This window comes from Periplaneta americana, chromosome 4 (genome assembly GCF_040183065.1).
Source record: "Periplaneta americana isolate PAMFEO1 chromosome 4, P.americana_PAMFEO1_priV1, whole genome shotgun sequence".
In the NCBI taxonomy this organism is placed as follows: Eukaryota; Metazoa; Arthropoda; class Insecta; order Blattodea; family Blattidae; genus Periplaneta; species Periplaneta americana.
In genome coordinates, this window is record NC_091120.1 from 168,857,133 (window position 1) to 168,878,101 (window position 20,969).

Sequence of the window (20,969 nt, forward strand, 5' to 3'; positions counted from 1 at the left end):
TTGCTGAGTGGTTTCTGTAACTGAAACTAGGGTCCGAAACTTTCATTTGTTATTTGTGTTTGCCACAATTATTTTCGTAAGTTGAAAGACCGTTTGTTATGGTCGACGTCGACAATTGAAAACTATGCTTAGGAGGCGAAGAGCTTCAGATCACACCGCTTTACAATCAATCCTCTTCTAAGAAATATTTCTCTTTCATTTGAAGTGACTACATGAGGTAGTAAGCTATTCAATGACTCTGTTTCAACTACACTGCTCCGTAGATATATAAGAAAGCCAATATTTACCTACTTAGATATAGGCCTAACACGCGGAGCAAGTCCTCTGCAATCGGCAAGCATCATGTTTAGGTAGAGCATGAAAGTCGAGGAATATTATGGGCAGTAAAAAGTCGACCATACGGGAATGGGTATTTAAAAGTTGTTAATTAATTATAAAAATGAATAATCTGATATAACGTTAATACAAACATTTTTTTAGAATATAACTGTCAGAGTTTCGGTAAAAGTTTAAAATATCTATACGAAATACTTTGTACGATAGACTTAAACAGCCATTAAGAAAACAGAGATAAAATATTCCTCTATAGATATTTTATTAATGTTTGCGTACAAAATTATACCTTCTGATGCTTGCTCACTAACTTACTTACTTATTTGCTTTTAAGGAACCCGGATGTTCATTGCCGCCCTCACATAAGCCCGCCATTGGTCCCCTATCTTGAGCAAGATTAATCCAGTGTCTATCGTCATATCCCACCTCCCTCAAATCCATTTTAATATTATTCTCCCATCTACGTCTCGGCCTCCCCAAAAGTCTTTTTCCTTCCGGCCTCCCAACTAACACTCTATATGCATTTCTGGATTCGCCCATACGTGCTACATGACCTGCCCATCTCAAACATCTGGATTTAAAGTTCCTAATTATGTCAGGTGAAGAATACAATGCCTGCAGTTCTGTGTTGTGCAACTTTCTCCATTCTCCTGTAACTTCATCCCTCTTAGTCCCAAATGTTTTCCTAAGCACCTTACTCTCAAACACCCTTAACCTATGTTCCTCTCTCAAAGTGAGAGTCCAAGTTTCACAACCATAAAGAACAACCGGTAATATACCTGTTTTATAAATTCTAACTTTCAGATTTTTTGACACCAGACTAGATGACAAAAGCTTCTCAACCTAATAATTAGAGAGCGGATTTTTATGTGCTAAAAAATTTAAATATATTTATTTTTTATGTGCTAAAATGTACGAAAATATTTGCTAAAATAATTTTTTTATAAATATGACAAAAATACCTTACTCAGCTTGGAAAAAAAAAATGTTACTAGGTACTCACCAACCACACTTGAGTACTAGTAGTTGCCGAGAACTGCAGTGAACAACAAAGGTCATCTCCAAATTCTCCATCACAAATCCATTCCGATTATCTCTGAACAACGACTTATACTGTGAAAACGATCTTTCCACATCACAAGACGTCAGACGTGCATATTTAAAGAGAGGAATGTCACAAACACAAACACCGTCAATTTCACCTACAGGCACACCCTCCAATACTTGAGCAACTTTACACATTTTTTTTATATCCACTGTTTTTCCCAAACACATTCTGGAATTTGTCCCTTAGTACTTGTACTTCTGAACCTGGTAGCGAGTCTAGTTTAATTTCCACGGCACGCACCTCCCTGTTTCAAACAACAGGTTTTTGGATGTTTCGAGTTTTTTTTATGGTGTCACAAAAAGCTTAGATTTGCTAATAGGAAAGCCAAATCGTTTTTTAAACAACCATCTTTCAGTATATCTTGAAGGATATCGATTGACGAAGCCCGATAACAGGGAATCACAAGATATATTGCCTTACTTGATGAGCGAGAGGTGAGAGATTTGTTTAAATTAAATAATATTCATACCCGATCTCTTATCTGTTGTTTCACAAACAAAGCGTGGAATGAAATCATCTTCAGTAACAATAAACATTCCTAATTATGTGTTGCAAGATCTCTCCTCCTTGTCCATGTTAATTTATTCTCTAATAATAACATTGATATGCTGCCTAACAGTTCTCAGAACTTGAGGCGATACTATTACAAAAATGGATCACGGATACACCACACAGCGCATAGAAACTCGAAACAACCAAGATTTCTTAAAAAGACAACGTACTTCTGAGTGACATAATGGTAGAGCGTTGGTACGTTAAACCAAAGGTCCCGGGTTCGATACCCGGCTCCGGAACAATTTTTCCCTCGAAATTATTCAAATCAACTTTACAGGGAGTTATACCTGAAATCTTGATTTGCATAATACACGTCACTGTTCGTGAACAGAAAACCACAATTTAAGTCACACGGAGTTAGTGTGCACTCGAAGTTGGTTGCTTGACGGTTGTCAGCCCACTTTGAGGTCTGTGGATATAGAGGGAAAAATTGTGTCGGTGTCGGTTAGAGTTCCCGAGTAGCTCAATGGTAGAGCGTTGGTACGTTAAACCAAAGGTCCCGGGTTCGATACCCAGCTCCGGAACAATTTTTCCCTCGAAATTATTCAAATCAACTTTACAGGGAGTTATACCTGAAATCTTGATTTGCATAATTGATTTAGTTTTAAAATATTTACAAGTTCTTGTAAAAAATTATTTAATTAAAAAAACTCCAAGATTTATGTGTATTTATTCCTGAAAATATGTATTTACATCATTTTTTTGTGAAAATATGTGTTTTTATGTGAAATAAAATTCGGGTTTTAAACTTGAAACTTCATGTTGGGAATTGTTAACTTTGTTAATTGTGTTTTATCACACGCAAAAATAATATTTAATTACATTGGAGTCCGCCCCTTACAGTAATAATAACAAGCATTTCCCATATTTATTTTGTGTTTAATTTCCTCCCGAGTATCATTTATATTTTTTACTGTTGCTCCCAGGTATTTAAATTTTTCTACCTCTTCAAATGATAAATTTCCAGTTTTTATATTTTCATTTCGTACAATATTCTGGTCACGAGACATTACCATATAGCACGTTTCACACAAGTAGAGATATAAATAAACTACCTATACAACTCAGATTTTACTGTATTTCGTTTTATAAACATATACTAATAAAACACCGTTTCAACGCGATTACATTGGCAATGAACTGAAACTATTTTACAAGAAAATCTCTTAATATGTCAATTGTTACACTCAAGAAATCCCAGTTCTTCTGCTGACACAGTATGCATATTTTCAGAATTGCATAATATTTAGGGGAGAGTCGGGTAGTATCGGACATCGGGTAATATCGGACAGTGCGTTTCTTTCATCTACCACCATATAGTAGTACCTGAATGACATGGTTACGTTTCTCTATGCGACATCACAGAAACGTAACCATGTCAATCAGGTACAGGGACATCATTTTATTTTTACTTCAATTTTTATTGTACCTGAGTTTTTGAATGTACTTCACTCCCACCCCTTCTACTAAGGAAGTTCCAACTCCACACAGAACCAAGACCGCAGATAGTAAGCAGTACTGAGTTACTGAGTATAGTACATTCCAGAAATATGTTCGCGTTTTCCAGTGACGAAAGAGCTTTCAATATTGAATCATATTTTCGCACAGATACTGTCCGTTTGCCTACGTCGCATCCCGATTTCCCCCACCTGCTTCTGCTCGCCCCTCTGTAATAGCTGGGCTGTCTTAGCTCTTTTCTGAAAACATTAATTTCTCTTAGGAATTGGAAGTTTACGTAATATTATACAGCTGTTTAATTTAACTTAAATAAAAGGGCCTCGTTAAGTAATTAACTGTCGCGTGATTTCCTCCCTTTCTACAATCCTGCGGCATAACCACTTGGACGGACAGTAGATAGCATGTCTGAGTAATTTTATATTTTCGGGTCGGGCAGAAGTGAAGATTGAATTCACAGTACGTAGAGTAGGTACAGAATTATTTCAACATGAGTTACTAGTATGAAGGACGAAACTGGCAATTGGAATTAGATGCAATAGTCTATAGTGCGATAATATGCACAAAAGAACTGAAGCCTGTATCGAAATGAACGGCCACCATTTTCAAAATTGTGTTTAAATATTCATATTATGATTATTTTTCAATTTAACTTCTTTCTCTATATTGTACGCTAATGTGCTGTAGACAGTATAATATACACTGCATAATGAATACGTTCGCATGGATAACTCACTTCGTGAGTAAAAGCACTTATTCTTAATACAGTACTGTACTTTGATTAAAGAAAAACCTAATGAAAATTATCAAACTCAAAATCGCGATATTTCCTAGTTTACGTAAATGGATGAACTACTTTTCTTCCTTCCTATACCTAGTAGAGTGATTTGTGTTTTACGCCAGTATCATCGAACTCCAGTCTTGGAGGGGGGAGCAAGCGGTGTTTCCGGTTCTCTAAAGGTATAGACAGGTTAATATTAAAAATGTTAGTAAAAATAAAATGATGTCCCTGTACTATCATCGTGTGGTAGATGAAAGAAACTCACTGTCCGATATTACCCGATGTCCGATACTACCCGGCTCTCCCCTATGGAAAATATCAATAAAATACCTAGTTATTTTCAGAACTCCTTAATTCTAATTTAAAGATTTAGTGCAGAAGATGTAAGTATACATGCATACGATGACTAATACAGTACATGCAATCTCGTACTTAAAGCACAGAAATGAGGACACTGCGACTTAATCTGACGGCCATGCTCTTCCCCTTAAACAGTTATGCAGCATTACCTTCTGAGCGCTGCGGGGCGGATTGCATCAAATCTGTACTTGGAGATGGGGTTGACTGGCACCTCCCCAAGAGGGTCGTAAAGGTGCCGGGAGGAACATCCCAAACAGCTCGCCCACCGTCGCGTGCACAGCAGTCCCCTCGAAGGGTTGCGCTTCCTGGTACCGCCACTAGCTGTCGCTAGCAGCGTCTCGCCGTGGTTGTGGCCGCGTCCACGTCCGGACCTCTTCCTCCAGCGGACTGCTCGCCGGTTAGCCGCAGCGCTGCCCTGACTCGGCGCCGTAGGTGGCATGTTGCTTTATTGTGTATTACAAGGGAATCAAACTGTTGGATGAACCCTTTGCAAGGTTCCCGCTCAATGCACCTCTGCACGGATCTAAAGGGAATTGTCAAATCACTAAGAATGAGACGGAGCAGCTTCACACGATGATTCACTTCGGATTTATTCCCTTTCTCAGCTATGATGAAACGCAGACACACGCACAAAAACTGCAGTTCGCTTCACTCGATTAACATGTGAAGGCTCTTCTTGCGGCCCACTCACAGCGCAGCCAAGCCAACTGCCTTCGCGGGAGATATCGGGATAATGTATGCTCATTATATGTTTTCATAGAGGGTTAGAAAAGAGTGACCTTTTAAATGGGATTGAAAAGATGTGATGTAATTCAGTTCTCACATGACTCCTTGACCAGAACACGTCTGAAGCACCTTCATGCAAATCTGTTTATGTAGTTGGTTAGATAGCACCCTAAGCAGAAGACAATCATCATTATCAACACCACCAAAAAATTTACTTTGTCTTCAAGGATTTGACCCTATAGCTTGTTTCGTCCTTATTTTATGATAATTTTAAACATGTTGAGAATGAATGAAGGCAGCGTTTCTCAAACTTTTTTGAAGTGGGCACCACTTTTTAAAGTCAGAACAGTTCCGCAGACCACCTTACTCTTGTTCCCTTCAAAAGCAAATTTATCATTTTCGTACCTCACCAGTATACTTATACTTTAAAATTGAATTAAGATTCGGCACTTTGATCCTATGTTATGAATTCGGGTGGTCCCTGGCTGGGTTACAGGCGCGGCACCAGATGTACAGGGAAAAGATGGCGAGAAACACCATGTGTATAGTGCTTTCAATCCTTCTTTTGTTGCTGAGAGAAGAGTGGGAAGTCAATAGACGGTTAGGGTAATAAATTTCATAAAATGTCAGTACTGAGAGAAAATGTGAAATTCGATTGTCATGTGTCATTTCTAAACTCTGAGATTTTAAGCTGTAGTGTGATACGCAATTCGTTTGAATTTTATTTTTTCTACTGTCTTTTTTGAAGGACCACAAGGGCAGACTCGAGAACCACAGGTGTCCGCGGACCACAGTCTAAGAAACGTTAAGTTAAGGCATAACAAGACAAATTGTTTATTACTCACCAGATGAAGAGCGCGAGATGAAATGGCAGGGGCGCCTGTAACCCAGCCAGGGACCACCCTAATTCATAACATAGGATCAAAGTGCCGAATCTTAATTCAATTTTAAAGTATAAATATACTGGTATGGTACGAAAATGATAAATTTGCTTTTGAAGGGAACAAGAGTAAGGTGGTCTGCGGAGCTGTTCTGACTTTAAAATTCTAACATGATGTGACACAATAGCGATACTATTCATTAAAAAATATAGGCTTCATCAATTGTTGGTCATTGCAATAATAATAATAATAATAATAATAATAATAATAATAATAATAATAATAATAATAATAATTTATTTTACCTGACACAGTTAAGGCTCTGAGGTCTTCCCTTCCACTCAACCAAAAATTAAGAAAATGCAATTACGTCTATACAAAATACGAGTATGTATAAAATTAATTACCATTTTATAAAAAAAGGTAAAGGTATCCCCGTCACATGCCATGAAGGCACTTGGGGGGGCATGGAGGTAGAGCCCCATGTTTTCCATGACCTCGGCACTAGAATGAGGCGGTGTATCATTTTATAATTATCAATAAATTGCATCATTATTTTATCATTTCAGGATATCAGTTATGACTCTACCACTATCGAAAGGAGGTTATCGATTATCGAAAAACTCTCGCGAAATTGAGTTTTTTCAACATTTTTTTAAATTTATTTCAAAGTTCCCCAGCGTGAAGAGAATGTATTTCTCTATGTTCATTAGCACTCTACCTAGGGTGACCAGACGTCCTCTTTTGTCCGGACATGTTCTCTTTATTAGGCTTTTGTCCGGGGTCCGGGCGAATTTTTAAAAATCAAGAAACGTCCTCCATTTCGTAACTTGTACGCCTGATATTTTGAAATGATCTGATCTGACACCTTTTACAAGTAATTTAACTGTAGATGGCAGCAGCATCGACGGAATATACTCCTTGCCAACGATCATAACTCTCTTTGCTCCTACTTGTTATGGTCGTTGCTTTCATATGTAGCTAACTATAAAATAATTTTATATCAATAAGTTTCATCATAAGTATGCTGTAATAAAATAGATATTGGCATCGTTTTAAGTATAATATAGGCCTAAGTCTAAATCTAAATAGATATTTTCTGTCCTCTTTAATATTATAGTTCTCTTGACTTTCATATTTAGCTAAGTGTAAAATCATTATCACTATTATTATTATTATTATTATTATTATTATTATTATTATTATTATTATTATTATTATTATTATTACTACTATTATTTTATCCCGTCTATTCATTGTCATTATTGTCGTTGTATTATAATCTTGTATATCTTTGTAATACTATTTTATATGAGTCCATTCTTCATTTATGATTCCATTATTTCATTTGTAATTATCATTTTAATTAATTCCCATTAATTTAATTATTTCTTTTTACTTTTATTGTAAATTATTGCTAATGTTTTTGTTATATTGTTTGTGCTGAACTGTAATTGGCCTCTGGTTGTTGTACAGCACATTAAATATAAGTAAATAAATAAATAAATAAATAAATAATAATAATAATAATAATAATTATTATTATTATTATTATTATTATTATTATTATTATTATTATTAAACTTTATCATAATTATTTTGTAAAAAAAATAGATATTAACACACTTTTAAGTATGATCTAAACCAAAATCTGTACTGTAAATATTTTGTAATAAAATACATATTGACGTAATTTAAAGTATAGGCTTTATATAGGCCTAAGCCTAAATCTAAGTATATATTTTCTGTCCTCTTTTTCGAACAATGTTCTCCTTTTTGAAGCTTTGAGCCCTCTTTTTTATCGATGTGAATCTGGTCACCCTACCTCTACCATCCATTGAATGAAAACAATCGAGTGAGCTATAATGTTAATAAATTCCATGTTCTCTCTAATTTAATAATATTGTAAGAATATTGATAACATTTTGTGACGTGTCCTCGGTGTTCAAAGTCATCGATTTTCAAATTTCATGATACCTCTTTCCGTACTTTCAATTCACCGAAAGATTCCAATCACTACCCATACGATTAATGAAACAGCTCATCTTTAACAAGTTTCTCTAAGAGCCACCATATGTCGCAAAACCGCAGCGCACGTAATATCACTTTACTTCGCTCCCCTCATAACATCGTTCCCCACAACCAGCAATCAAAAGTGATCGTCTCCTATCCAGCTGACATAGAACGATGAAGTAACCTGACTCTGAAGATTCATTGCAGAAAATGATTTATAGCGAGAAAATCGAGGAGGCGATCGATAAACTTCATAGGAATCGATTCAATTGAATGGTTTTTTAAAACAATCATAGTCCAAAAACATACATTTTCAGGAAAAACAAAAAACTATCTGGCATGGGTGTTGTTGACACTTCAAGTATGAAATTCACCATGCCATTTCTTAAGGTGATGTATAGAAACTTGGGAAGGATGAAGTACATTTATAACTTAAAATTGCATCGTAGAAATACATAATGTAAATGTAGATAACTGTGGTTGTTTTAAGAGAAAAATACTCTATTGTGGCTCAAGTATCTCTCTCCTTTAATCTGATTTTTTATTATTATATTCTGTTTATTTTCTTTTCATTGCTTATATTTCTTCCATGGGGTTACTTCTGTACCTAAAGATGACTCCATAACTAAAACAACACTTGCTAAAGCATTTTTTTCTGAGGTGGCTTTTGCCGCATGTGTAAGAAGCAATATTGCCAATCTGCTACAGTTTAAAATTGTATGGATAAATGTTTCAAGATGATATGAATGGGATATTTGTAAATGCTACCATCGTCCTGGTTGGACAATGACTGTTTCCACAAAAAAGTCTTTGGCCTATGATTGTTTTACGAAACCCCTGAAAATTCCCACTCCTATAACAAAGGCTTATGATGTTTTTTCTTCCACTGACAACTGTGGTCCGTTCCAGGAATCTGTGGAGTAGAAAGACGAAACAAGACCTCTGTGCAAGTGATATGTGGGAGGGCTAGGGCCAATGACTGCTCTGGGGGGAGGTGTTGGTAGAACGAAGCTAGCAATCGCTTGCAGGGATTGGATCATTTTTATTTGAACTCTACCTTCTACCACGAGCATCTTACCCCTTAGCGGCCTCGAGCTGATGCTGCCCGCAATACACTCCGGCACAGATAGACTCCGCAATACGCTCACCATATGCTTAATATCTTAAATTTTCACTTTTTGGACTATGGTACTTAAAAAAAAACCTTCAATTCGTTTACTTCAAGAATCGTGATATGTTCGTTCACAATTACCCCATTTCTATTTACAATAGCTACACGAAGATAAAGTCGAGAACAGTAGTTATGCTATGAATGTAACTACAGGCGCCAGCTACTTTGAAATATTCAAGGGTTAGGGGACAGAACTCTAAAAGTCCGAGAAAACTTTAATTACTGTTTCTAAAAAAAATATCTTACATATTTTACAGAAAATAATATCGTCTGAATTTTCATATAACACTCATGGAAATTGCTTAGATTAAGATGGTTGAAAACTATGGCCCTTATGTACTAACTCTTCCTTTCACCGCTTTGTTCACCGTTCGTCGATCCTTGCAGCGATGATGAACATGAGGTATTAGTTTTATCCCCTCTACTACTAGGCTACTATTGCAATTTGATTTTAGACTGTTTTCTTTATTAAGAAGTTATTCATTATAAATAGTTACAGAGCAATTACAGATCACTTCACAAACACACATTCGCAACGACAAACATCACAAGAAACGATCACCAAAATGTAATATTTATAACGATTACTTTTAAATTTCGCAACAAATTTAATTTGTCGTGAAAAAAATATATTCTGCGTTAATAACAATTTATTAATTGATATTAGGCAAAAAATACAGTCTAATTCACTGTTAAATGAACTGTTAATTTCGTATTAATATTTATGCTTTTTATTTTAGTAGGTTATTTTACGACGCTTTTTTCTTACCGAAAGTTACCCAGCATTTGCTCATATTGGTTTGAGGGAAAACCCCGGAAAAAACCTCAACCAGGTAACTTGCCCCGACTGAGAATCGAACCCGGGCTAACCGTTACTCCACAGGTGTTGACATTTATGCTTTGTCAGAACAGTTGGAAGAAGAGCAGTTTGGCTTCAGGAAGGGAAGGTACGAGGGATGCAAATGGACTACTACGAACAATTGGAGAAAAATATTTCGAGAAGAATAAAGAAGTGTAGGCTACATAGTATTTGTGGATTTACAAAAGGCGTTTGACAGAGTGGATTGGAACAAACTGATGGGGATCCTGAAGAAAATAGGTTTGGATTGGAAAGAAAGGAGGCTGTTCAGTAATCTTTATATGAAACAACCAGTAAAAGTGCGGATAGGGGAAGAAATGTCTGAAGGAAGCGAAATACGGAGAGAAGTACAACAAGGATGCCTTTTATCAACTATTTTGTTCGACATCTTCTCGGATGGGTACAACTGTGGAATGTTATAGATCAATTAATTAAACCGGACTGAATATGGTCATAAATATTTAGACTACACAAATATTCTCTGAATATGCGGATGTTACTGTTGAGCTTGAATCCGAATTTGATGCGTTTCCGCTTTTGGCACGCCGGAATGAGTATTTACAATGTGAGCATTGTTGTGTGTTGGAGAGCGAATCGCATCAATGTACAAACAGGTCATAGACCCTGATCTCTGTGGCCGTGTTTGTGTTTATCTCTAAATGCTTGTCGCTTGTTTCATCGGCCACCGCCATATTTCAGACTTTTAATAGAGGCTTCAAAACGACCTTTTAGTTGGGTAACGCTCTTGGTCGTACAAACTATCACTCTCATAAATTATTTATTATGTATTTACTGCCAAGCTTAATTGCTCTTTTCAACTCTCAAGGTTATACAGTGTCTGCGATAAGCTGTTATGACACTGGCACAATGATGAACTGGAGGATTAAAAGCCTGAATCATTACAACGTATACTGAAGCAACGTCACTGAATTTTTAGTCCGTGGGGAGCAAGGGTATGCCAAAGACAAAGAATTCTTGTTTACAACATACAAATCTTCCTATATTGGCGTTTCCTTCTTACTAGTGTAGTCTACTCGATTACGTCTTCTCAACAGTGGCGATTACTCCAGCGAATAGGGATTACAAAGAATGGACACTGAGCGAATTTGCCTGTGTTTTGTTTCTCTGTGCGCCGGCGTTTAGTTCAACTTTCAAGCGCTAGAGGTTACAGTGCATGAGGATTAAGTTGGCGTGATTTCTACTGTCCTTGTCTGAGGTCCTTGTCTATCGACTGCCACCAGATGTGACGGGCAAGAGGTTTCCTTTTGTACAATTCTTGGAATTCCCTTTCTTCTCCCATCTCCCTTCACACTTCTGCAAACCCAATTAGTGGATCTCTCAGTGGCGTCTCGGGGTTGTCCGAGTTCATTAGTTAGTAGTACTGTATTTTGTGAATACTGACGTGAGTTTGTATCTTTTTTATTGGGTTATTTTACGACGCTGTATCAACATCTCAGGTTATTTAGCGTCTGAATGAAATGAAAGTGATAATGCCGGTGAAATGAGTCCGGGGTCCACCACCGAAAGTTACCCAGCATTTGCTCGTATTGGGTTGAGGGAAAACCTCGGAAAAAACCTCAACCAGGTAACTTGACCCGACCGGGATTCGAATCCGGGCCACCTGGTTTCACGGCCAGACGCGCTGATCGTTATTCCACAGGTGTGGACGAGTTTGTATCTTGTTGTATCAATTTAATATAATATAATTCACAAATTAAAATGTTTTCGGAGATACATGGTTTCACTGTTATCTTAAATATTGTAATAAGTGTTGTGCTCTTGTATTTAATAATAATGGTAGGCAATATGGGAAAACGCGGGAAAGCCTTGAAGTCGGACGGTATGAACATGGTTATTAATGCACATAAATTCTTTACTGGAGAATATGAGGCACTCAAATTCGGAAAACAAACAATATCTGTGCCGAGTTTTATCGAAAGAACTACTGCAGCGACACATATATCATCGCGTGGTGTTAACAGGATTAAAATAGAAAAAAAAAAAAAAAACAAACAAAAAAAAAAACAAACAAAAAAACAAAAAAAAAAAAAAACAAAAAAACAAAAGGAAGCGCTAGAAAGCGGAAGTGGAAGTGTGCTGCGAACTCCAGGAAAGAAACGCCCGAACAGGACTCTTAAAAAACGTGTGTAACAGGTTAAAAATGAGCGCACTTGCAAAAGTGACGAAAGAAAATTGCAGGAAGGCCTGTGAACACGTAGAAAAAGTTGAAAAATTTTATTGGGCGAAGGATGGACTTGTAGATGGAAATTTATTATTCGTTCGTAATCAATTTAGACGACACGGACGAACTTTCTGGCAGAGTGGAGTCAGAATTTGAAGAGGAAGAGAATGCCGCCACTGGTAACTCGCGGTCGTTTGAAGGAGTGTCGACCATCATAAATGAGGGTAGAGAGAGATGGTGAGCATTCTCTCTCTTTCTAAAAGGGACTAGACAAGTAAATCCTCATGGACTGTAGTGTAATCGAGCAAACGCTAAGATAATAATTGAGAATAGAGTTGAGACACAGGATCCAAACATCGCCTACCTTATTGCATAATCCAGTAACGCTTTGCTTCAAATAAATTCAAGTTAACAGCTTTTCCTTATTTATCAGTGACAAACTAGTTGTAGACTAATAATAATTTTTTATATTTCATATATAAAAATTATATTATAAAATAATATAATACATTATAAAATGATGTATCAAATTCGTTTAATATTTGTAGACCTATACAATATAATATAGGTATATGGTTTTACTTCTCATAGTTTTGCTTTTCCATTTTCAGTGCTATCAAATCATTACATATTTTAATTGTTGTTGGAGTCGACGTCTCAACTCTCATTATAAAGGAACTCTGGAGTCTAGACATTACAGTTAATGACGGATTTATTATTTCATCGGTACAATTTATTTTATTTGAGTACATAACGTAGCTAGATTCCTTAATTCTTCTATTGTTGTAGGATGTTTGACAAACAATTTTTTACAGTAACCCCAAAAGAAACAATGTAAAGAATCAGTCGACATGAGGGAGGCCATAATCCTGTGCATCTTGAAATAATTCTGTACCTGCTCGATAACAGAGTACCTTACGTATTAATTAAAGTAGCTAGATGTATTAATGTATGTGTTATATTTCCGCTGTGTCAACTGCTAGCTTGTGTGATGTTAGTGCCAACTCCTGGGAGAAAGCAGAATCTCACGCTCAAACTAGTTTGAAGGTCATTGAAATCAGTCCTGCTACATCAAAGGTACCGACGCGAAGTGTCCATACTGCATAATCTATACGCTGATTACTCCATGAAGGATATGAGGATGATCCTACAGTTTAATTTCGTGCCTCTGAGGATACAAAATATATGTTAACTCCTGCGAAAACATTTTAATTACAGATTTTGATATTCAATACGTCGCAACGTATTAATTTTCTTTAAGCTTCCACTTTCTGTCGTGAGTTGTCGCTACTGCACAGCTCAGAAATAATTTCCAAGGAACCATCCAAATATCTTACAGCAAACGGTTTTTCTAGCATTGAAATTAGTGGACAGAAGAGAGTGTGAAGGGAGGAGTATGGCTTGAGTTTAACCGCATATGAGAATATGACCGCGTATCCTAATACCACGACCCTTCTTTCTGGGTGATTGAGACTCTGTCAGAGACTACAATAAGAATTTTCAAGCACCCTTATAGCCTCTTTAAATGCAGTTCGTCATTTTAAAAGAATAGAATAAACGAAATAATAAATAATTTAAAATGATATAATGAAAAATATAAAACGAATAAAAAACAAAATTACATAAAAATAAATGAAATAAGCTATAATAAATACAAGAATTAACAGGACTTTCAGATGACAGGACAGCCGAAAGAATATCTGAAGTTGTATTTTATCATTTAGAAGAATTTAACTGTAGCAAGAAATTAATTGCGTAAACGTACGATGGAACATCGGTAAATATCGGGCAGTACAATGGCTTAGGAGCCATCTTCGCAACTAAAAAGGGGAAGAGAATCGAACTTTACTACTAATAAAATGCCAGTTTCAGAATGGTGAGTCAAGGACTATTAACATAGGTCTACTTGTATTTATTTTGCATGCTCTATTATTATTATTATTATTATTATTATTATTATTATTATTATTACTGTTACTATTATGGATTTTTTCTCGTTGCCAAACTTTCAGAACGGCCCCGAGGTTCACTCAGCCTCCTATAAAATTGAGTACCGGGTCTTTCCCGGGGGTAAAAGGCGGTCAGAGCGTGGTGCCGACCACACCACCTCATTCTAGTGCCGAGGTCATGGAAAGCATGGGGCTCTACCTCTATGCCCCCCAAATGCCTTCATGGCATGTTGCGGGGATACCTTTACCTTTTTATTATATTATTATTAATATTAGTTTCTGTCGTGGTCATCAGTCGTCAATCTCATATCCTGCATACAAAAAATATCACTACTCGCCACTGCTTCTCAATAATTGTTAGTTATGGATATAATCTAATATCGTTTCATGTACAGTACATTCATAATTTCTCTAATTTTCTCATTCTTTATTTTATACATATGAGAAATCTTACCAAAACGTCTTAAAGCGAGAAGATGGTTTTTATATTTTGGAAAACTAATGAATTAAAAAAATACTTTGAATACACTTTGATATGTGAAAAATATTGTTGTTGTTTAGTAAACTGTCCGAACTGTTGAACATCGTGACATCAATAATACATCACTAATAAGGCAACTAAACCAGGCTATAATGGAGTAAAGTGGCCAGGTCTTTTCCCCCTCCATTGCATACATCGATGACGACGACTAGTAACATATTACACTAATCAGACTTCAGATGTATACAAACAATCGTTCTTCCTGCGACACATATCGTCAAGTGAGATGTACTGCCATGTAATAGATGTACATATCAGCCAGAACCTCAATCAGAGGTATTGAAAAATATGTTACATACTCGTATAATTTAATGCACATATGTCCTTTTTCATCTGTTATTGCTACGACACTATTTTAAAGCTCGGGTGTACAAGGTTTTCGACGGGAAAGGATGGTTAAAACCAATAAATTAAAAAAATTGTTTCAAATCATTTTTCATATATGAAAAATATATTACATATAATTTAATACACATTTTTGTCCTTTTTCAGCTGCTACGACGCTATTTTTAAAGCTGTGGTGCACAGGGTTTTCGACAGGAAAGGACGGTTAAAATTAGTAAATTTAAAAACTGTTAAAAAATAATCGTTGATAATAATTATATGAAAAATACATTACATATAATTTAATGCGCATTTTTGTCCTTTTTCAGCTGCTACGACGCTATTTTTAAAGCTGTGGTGCACAGGGTTTTCGATAGGAAAGGACGGTTAAAATTAGTAAATTTAAAAACTGTTAAAAATAATCGTTGATAATAATTATATGAAAAATACATTACATATAATTTAATGCGCATTTTTGTCCTTTTTCAGCTGCTACGACGCTATTTTTAAAGCTGTGGTGCACAGGGTTTTCGACAGGAAAGGACGGTTAAAATTAGTAAATTTAAAAACTGTTAAAAATAATCGTTGATAATAATTATATGAAAAATACATTACATATAATTTAATGCGCATTTTTGTCCTTTTTCAGCTGCTACGACGCTATTTTTAAAGCTGTGGTGCACAGGGTTTTCGACAGGAAAGGACGGTTAAAATTAGTAAATTTAAAAACTGTTAAAAATAATCGTTGATAATAATTATATGAAAAATACATTACATATAATTTAATGCGCATTTTTGTCCTTTTTCAGCTGCTACGACGCTATTTTTAAAGCTGTGGTGCACAGGGTTTTCGACAGGAAAGGACGGTTAAAATTAGTATATTTAAAAACTGTTAAAAAATAATCGTTGATAATAATTATATGAAAAATACACTACATATGATTTAATGTCCATTTTTGTACTTTTTCAGCTGCTACGACGCTATTTTCAAAGCTGTGGTGCACAGAGTTTTCGACAGGAAAGGACGGTTAAAATTAGTATATTTAAAAACTGTTAAAAAATAATCGTTGACAATAATTATATGAAAAATACACTACATATGATTTAATGTCCATTTTTGTACTTTTTCAGCTGCTACGACGCTATTTTCAAAGCTGTGGTGCACAGAGTTTTCGACAGGAAAGGACGGTTAAAATTAGTAAATTTAAAAACTGTTAAAAATAATCGTTGATAATAATTATATGAAAAATACATTACATATAATTTAATGCGCATTTTTGTCCTTTTTCAGCTGCTACGACGCTATTTTTAAAGCTGTGGTGCACAGGGTTTTCGACAGGAAAGGACGGTTAAAATTAGTAAATTTAAAAACCGTTAAAAATAATCGTTGATAATAATTATATGAAAAATACATTACATATAATTTAATGCGCATTTTTGTCCTTTTTCGGCTGCTACGACGCTATTTTTAAAGCTGTGGTGCACAGGGTTTTCGACAGGAAAGGACGGTTAAAATTAGTAAATTTAAAAACCGTTAAAAATAATCGTTGATAATAATAGGAAAAATATATTACATAAAATTTTATTCGCATTTATGTCCTTTTTCAGCTGCTATGATGCTATTTTTTAAAGATGTGGTGCACAGGGTTGTCAACAGGAAGGATGGTTAAAAACAGTAAATTAAAAAAAAATGTTTAAAATAATCGTTGATATATGAAAACTATATTACATCAAATTTTATGCACATTTATGTTCTTTTTCAGTTGCTACGACGCTATTTTTAAAGCTGTGGTCCACAGGATTTTCGACAGGAAAGTATGGTTAAAAGCAGTAAATAAAAAAAAAATAAATAATCGTTGAGATGTGAAAATGTATTACATAAAATTTTATGCACACGTATCTCTATTTTCATCTGCTACGACGCCATTTTCAAAATTCTGATACACAGGGTTGTCGAGGGGAAAGGATGGTTAAAACTAATAAATTAGAAAAAAAAATCGTTTAAAATTATCGTTTATATATGAAAAATATATTACATAACATTTTATGCGCATTTATATCCTCTTCCAGCAGCTACGACGATATTTTTACTTAAAACTCTGGTACACAGGGTTGTCGAGGGGTAAGGATAGTGAAAACCAATGAGTTAAAAAAAATTAAATAATCATTGATTTATGAAAAATATATTACATAAAATTTTATGCTCATTTATGTCCTTTTCCAGCTGCTACGAAGCTATTTTTAGAACTCTGGTGCACAGGGTTTTCGAGGGGAAAGGATGGTTAAAACCAATTAATTTTTTGAAAAATTGTTTAAATTAATCGTTGATAAATGAAAAATATATTACATAAAATTTTATACGCATTTATGTCCTTTTCAGTTGTATGATGCTATTTTTTAAACTATGGTGCATAGGATTGTCGGGAGGAAAGGATGATTTAAACCAATTAATTTTTTTTAAATTGTTTGAAATAATCGTTGATATATGAAAAATATACAGTGGACTCTACTAAGTTCGACAAAACAGAATTGAAAGTTCAGTCCAATAAGTGTAGTGAGTGTGGCAGGTGAAATGAATACAAATTCTTATTGGTTATCCATCAACGAATACAGTACTGTACTTGCATTTCCTGCCCGCCCCGAGACTTGTGTATGCGCTTCTAGCACCACAGTGAGTTTCGAAAGTTCCGTCTCACAAACGGCACAATTCTCAAATAGAAAAAGAAGAGTTCATTAATTTAAAATCAGTGATCAATATGGATGTCCTAATCAATAAAATATTCTGTTTTCCTTTAACAAAAGTATCACTACAAGACACAGAACTAATTTCCATTAAAATGGCAAACCCATTTCTTAGTGCCCGTATAGAGGCGTGTCTAATTCTCCTACGTAAGCAGTCGAATTAGAGGATGTCGAACTTGATTTCTGTCGAACTCAAGAGCTTCTACTGTATTACATACAATTTTATGCGCATTTAATGTCCTTTTTCAGCTGCTATGACGCTATTTTTAAAACTCTGGTGCACAGGGTTGTCGGGGGGAAAGTATGGTTAAAACAAATACATTTTAAAAATTGTTTAAAATAATCATTGTAATCAATACTAAATGTCACAAAATATATTACTGAAAGTTATTCAATCATTAAGTGCACTGCATAGCCTATAAACCTTTTCGAATTTTCTTGCCTAAACGTACGTACTAAATCCAAAATTAAATTCCCAATAACTTTGGAATAAAATTTGGAATAGCTTAAAATTAGATATAAAAAAACTTCAAGGAGGTCAAGATAAACTCTAAATCAAATATTGATATATTACAATAATTATTGTAACTTCAGTAAGTTTTTTTTTCTGTCTCTCTAAAAATTGTCCAGTTGGATTTGGTAACAAGTTCCACATTTACCATGTCATCCTACTCCAATATTGCTCCACCAACTCCATTTCAGGTCACCGACTCTACCAAACACTCCAGACTACAAAAATGTTAATTGAAGGAACTATAACTGCTGCTACTCGTCGCTCTAGCAACTCCAGCCGTGTACCAGTTTCCTCTCGGAGTTCAACAGTCCGATAGCACATTTACTTCGTCCATGAAAAAGTGCAAGTAATGCAAATTGCACCCGTCATTAGTTCACGACTTGACTTTTCAAAACAAACAATTGAAGCAAGTAATAGCGGGGCAATGGCATACTGGGCTTTCTTTATGCTAGGCTGTAATGAACTGCCACTTCCTACTCTAAGTTTTCAAAATGCTTCCGGGTTTAAACCCCCACAAAGGAGTTTTCCACAACACGCGATGGAAAATATCTTCGAAAATTTGTGGTGTAGGAGAGGATATAGGCCTATCTCGGACCAACATTTGACTCCATCCCACTGCAGGCTCCTTGACCGTGTGGTCAGCACGAAGAAGGGCCACCGTGGAGACGTCATAGAACGAGTACAGAATTTTGAAAAAACGCCCAATTTCGTGAAATGGAAATACCATAATAATAATAATAATAATAATAATAATAATAATAATACTAATAATAATAATAATAATAATAGGGTAGATGAGGGTAAATGTAAACAGGGGTAATTGTAAACAAATGCTGTGAGAAATACAAAATTGTCAATATAAAAATTTTAATTCTGGGGAATATTTAAATTAACATGTTGGCAAACCTACAAAGTAGTTTGGCGCCAAATAGGAGTAACTGCTTATTTTTTTTTATTTTAGTTGGTTATTTAACGACGCTGTATCAACTACTAGGTTATTTAGCGTCGATGAGATTGGTGATAGCGAGATGATATTTGGCGAGATGAGGCCGAGGATTAGCCATAGATTACCTTGCATTCACATTACGGTTGTGGAAAACCTCGGAAAAAACCCAACCAGGTAATCAGCCCAAGCGGGGATTGAACCCGCGCCCGAACGCAACTTCAGACCGACAGGCAAGCGCCTTAACCGACTGAGCCACGCCGGTGGCTACAAACTGCTTATTTGTGAACGAATGTTTTGTAAGTGTCTACAAAAAAAAGTTGAGAAAGAATTTTGCCTCACCTTCATTTTTGGCATTGTAAGTAAACGTACAGTGCTATTTTTTAAGATTATATTGTTTTTTTATGAGTAATGTATAGTAGTTAACATTTATTACAATGGTTTTGAGATATCCCATAACCTCAGTTCATTAAATTATGACGTGTTTACAATTGCCCCATAGTTTTAATTGTTTGGGGGTAATTGTAAACATGTTTTACTATGGTTACATTTCGTACTTTTCAGTAATCAGAGAGACCCCCACCCAACTACACTGTAGAGGATTTAGAGAGGGTGATTTTTATTAAGATCTTGTAATATAGATGCTCCACCTTCATTAAATTTACTGGGTGAAATTAGATTATTAAATAGTTTGGTAGGTTGATCATGATTAACTATATACACTTTAATATTTGTCACAGATGTGAAAAAATTGTAACTACAGTTATCGTGAAGCTCAGAAGAGGTAGTGAGTTCCTATATCGTCATATTATATCATAGGTTAAAGGGACGAAATGTACCAGTGACCAAAATTGCAGTTGGAAGGAGTACAGCTCTTTCTTCTGAAACAGAACAAAAAATGTTCAGTGTCTGATAGCCCGTGCGAAAATTGGTGTTTACAATTACCCCCTCTCAAAGGGGTCAATGTAAACAAGTGGGGTAAATGTAAACAAGCAATTAAAAGATAAAAAAAAGTCAACCTTATTATTTTAAACCCATTTTCAGGGAAAATAAATATCTAAAAATAACACACTGTTTCTTTGTCATGCTTACCGTTATTGAGGGTTGTGTAATGTTGAAATATATTTGAAATCAGTGCAAAGTTTTTACAATTACCTTGGTCTACCCTAATAATAATAATAATAATAATAATAATAATAATAATAATAGTAATAATAATAATAATAGTAATAATAATAACAATAATAATAATAATAACGTAATGCGTGGCACGACAGCCTATGAAGGGCCAAGGCCGACCAGTCGACTGTTGGCCTCACGTTCACATGCCTCAGGAGAGGTGAACGATCATCCAACCAGAACGAAGATATCATTCCCCCCAGCCGTTATAACTGATTTTCGTAACCGAATTTCGCTACCTATCGTAGTTTCCAAATCTATCACTCCGGTTCCATACACTGGTCGAAATTTCATAACCATAACATAACATAACATAACACATACCATACCATAACATTCATATCATACCATAC

The 20,969-nt window shown here is 35.3% G+C and overlaps 1 protein-coding gene across 7 annotated transcripts in view; it reads right to left on the reverse strand.

The window, feature by feature from the left end:
* kmr (kramer) overlaps positions 1-20,969 on the reverse strand; it is a 1,522,801-nt gene that overhangs the window by 1,472,015 nt on the left and 29,817 nt on the right. For all 7 annotated transcript variants that reach the window (XM_069824286.1, XM_069824284.1, XM_069824281.1 and 4 more), the window contains exon 2: positions 4,742-5,487. In XM_069824286.1, the coding sequence (XP_069680387.1) occupies positions 4,742-5,031 (290 nt within the window). In that variant the 5' untranslated portion in view covers positions 5,032-5,487. The remainder of the gene's footprint in view (positions 1-4,741; positions 5,488-20,969) is intronic.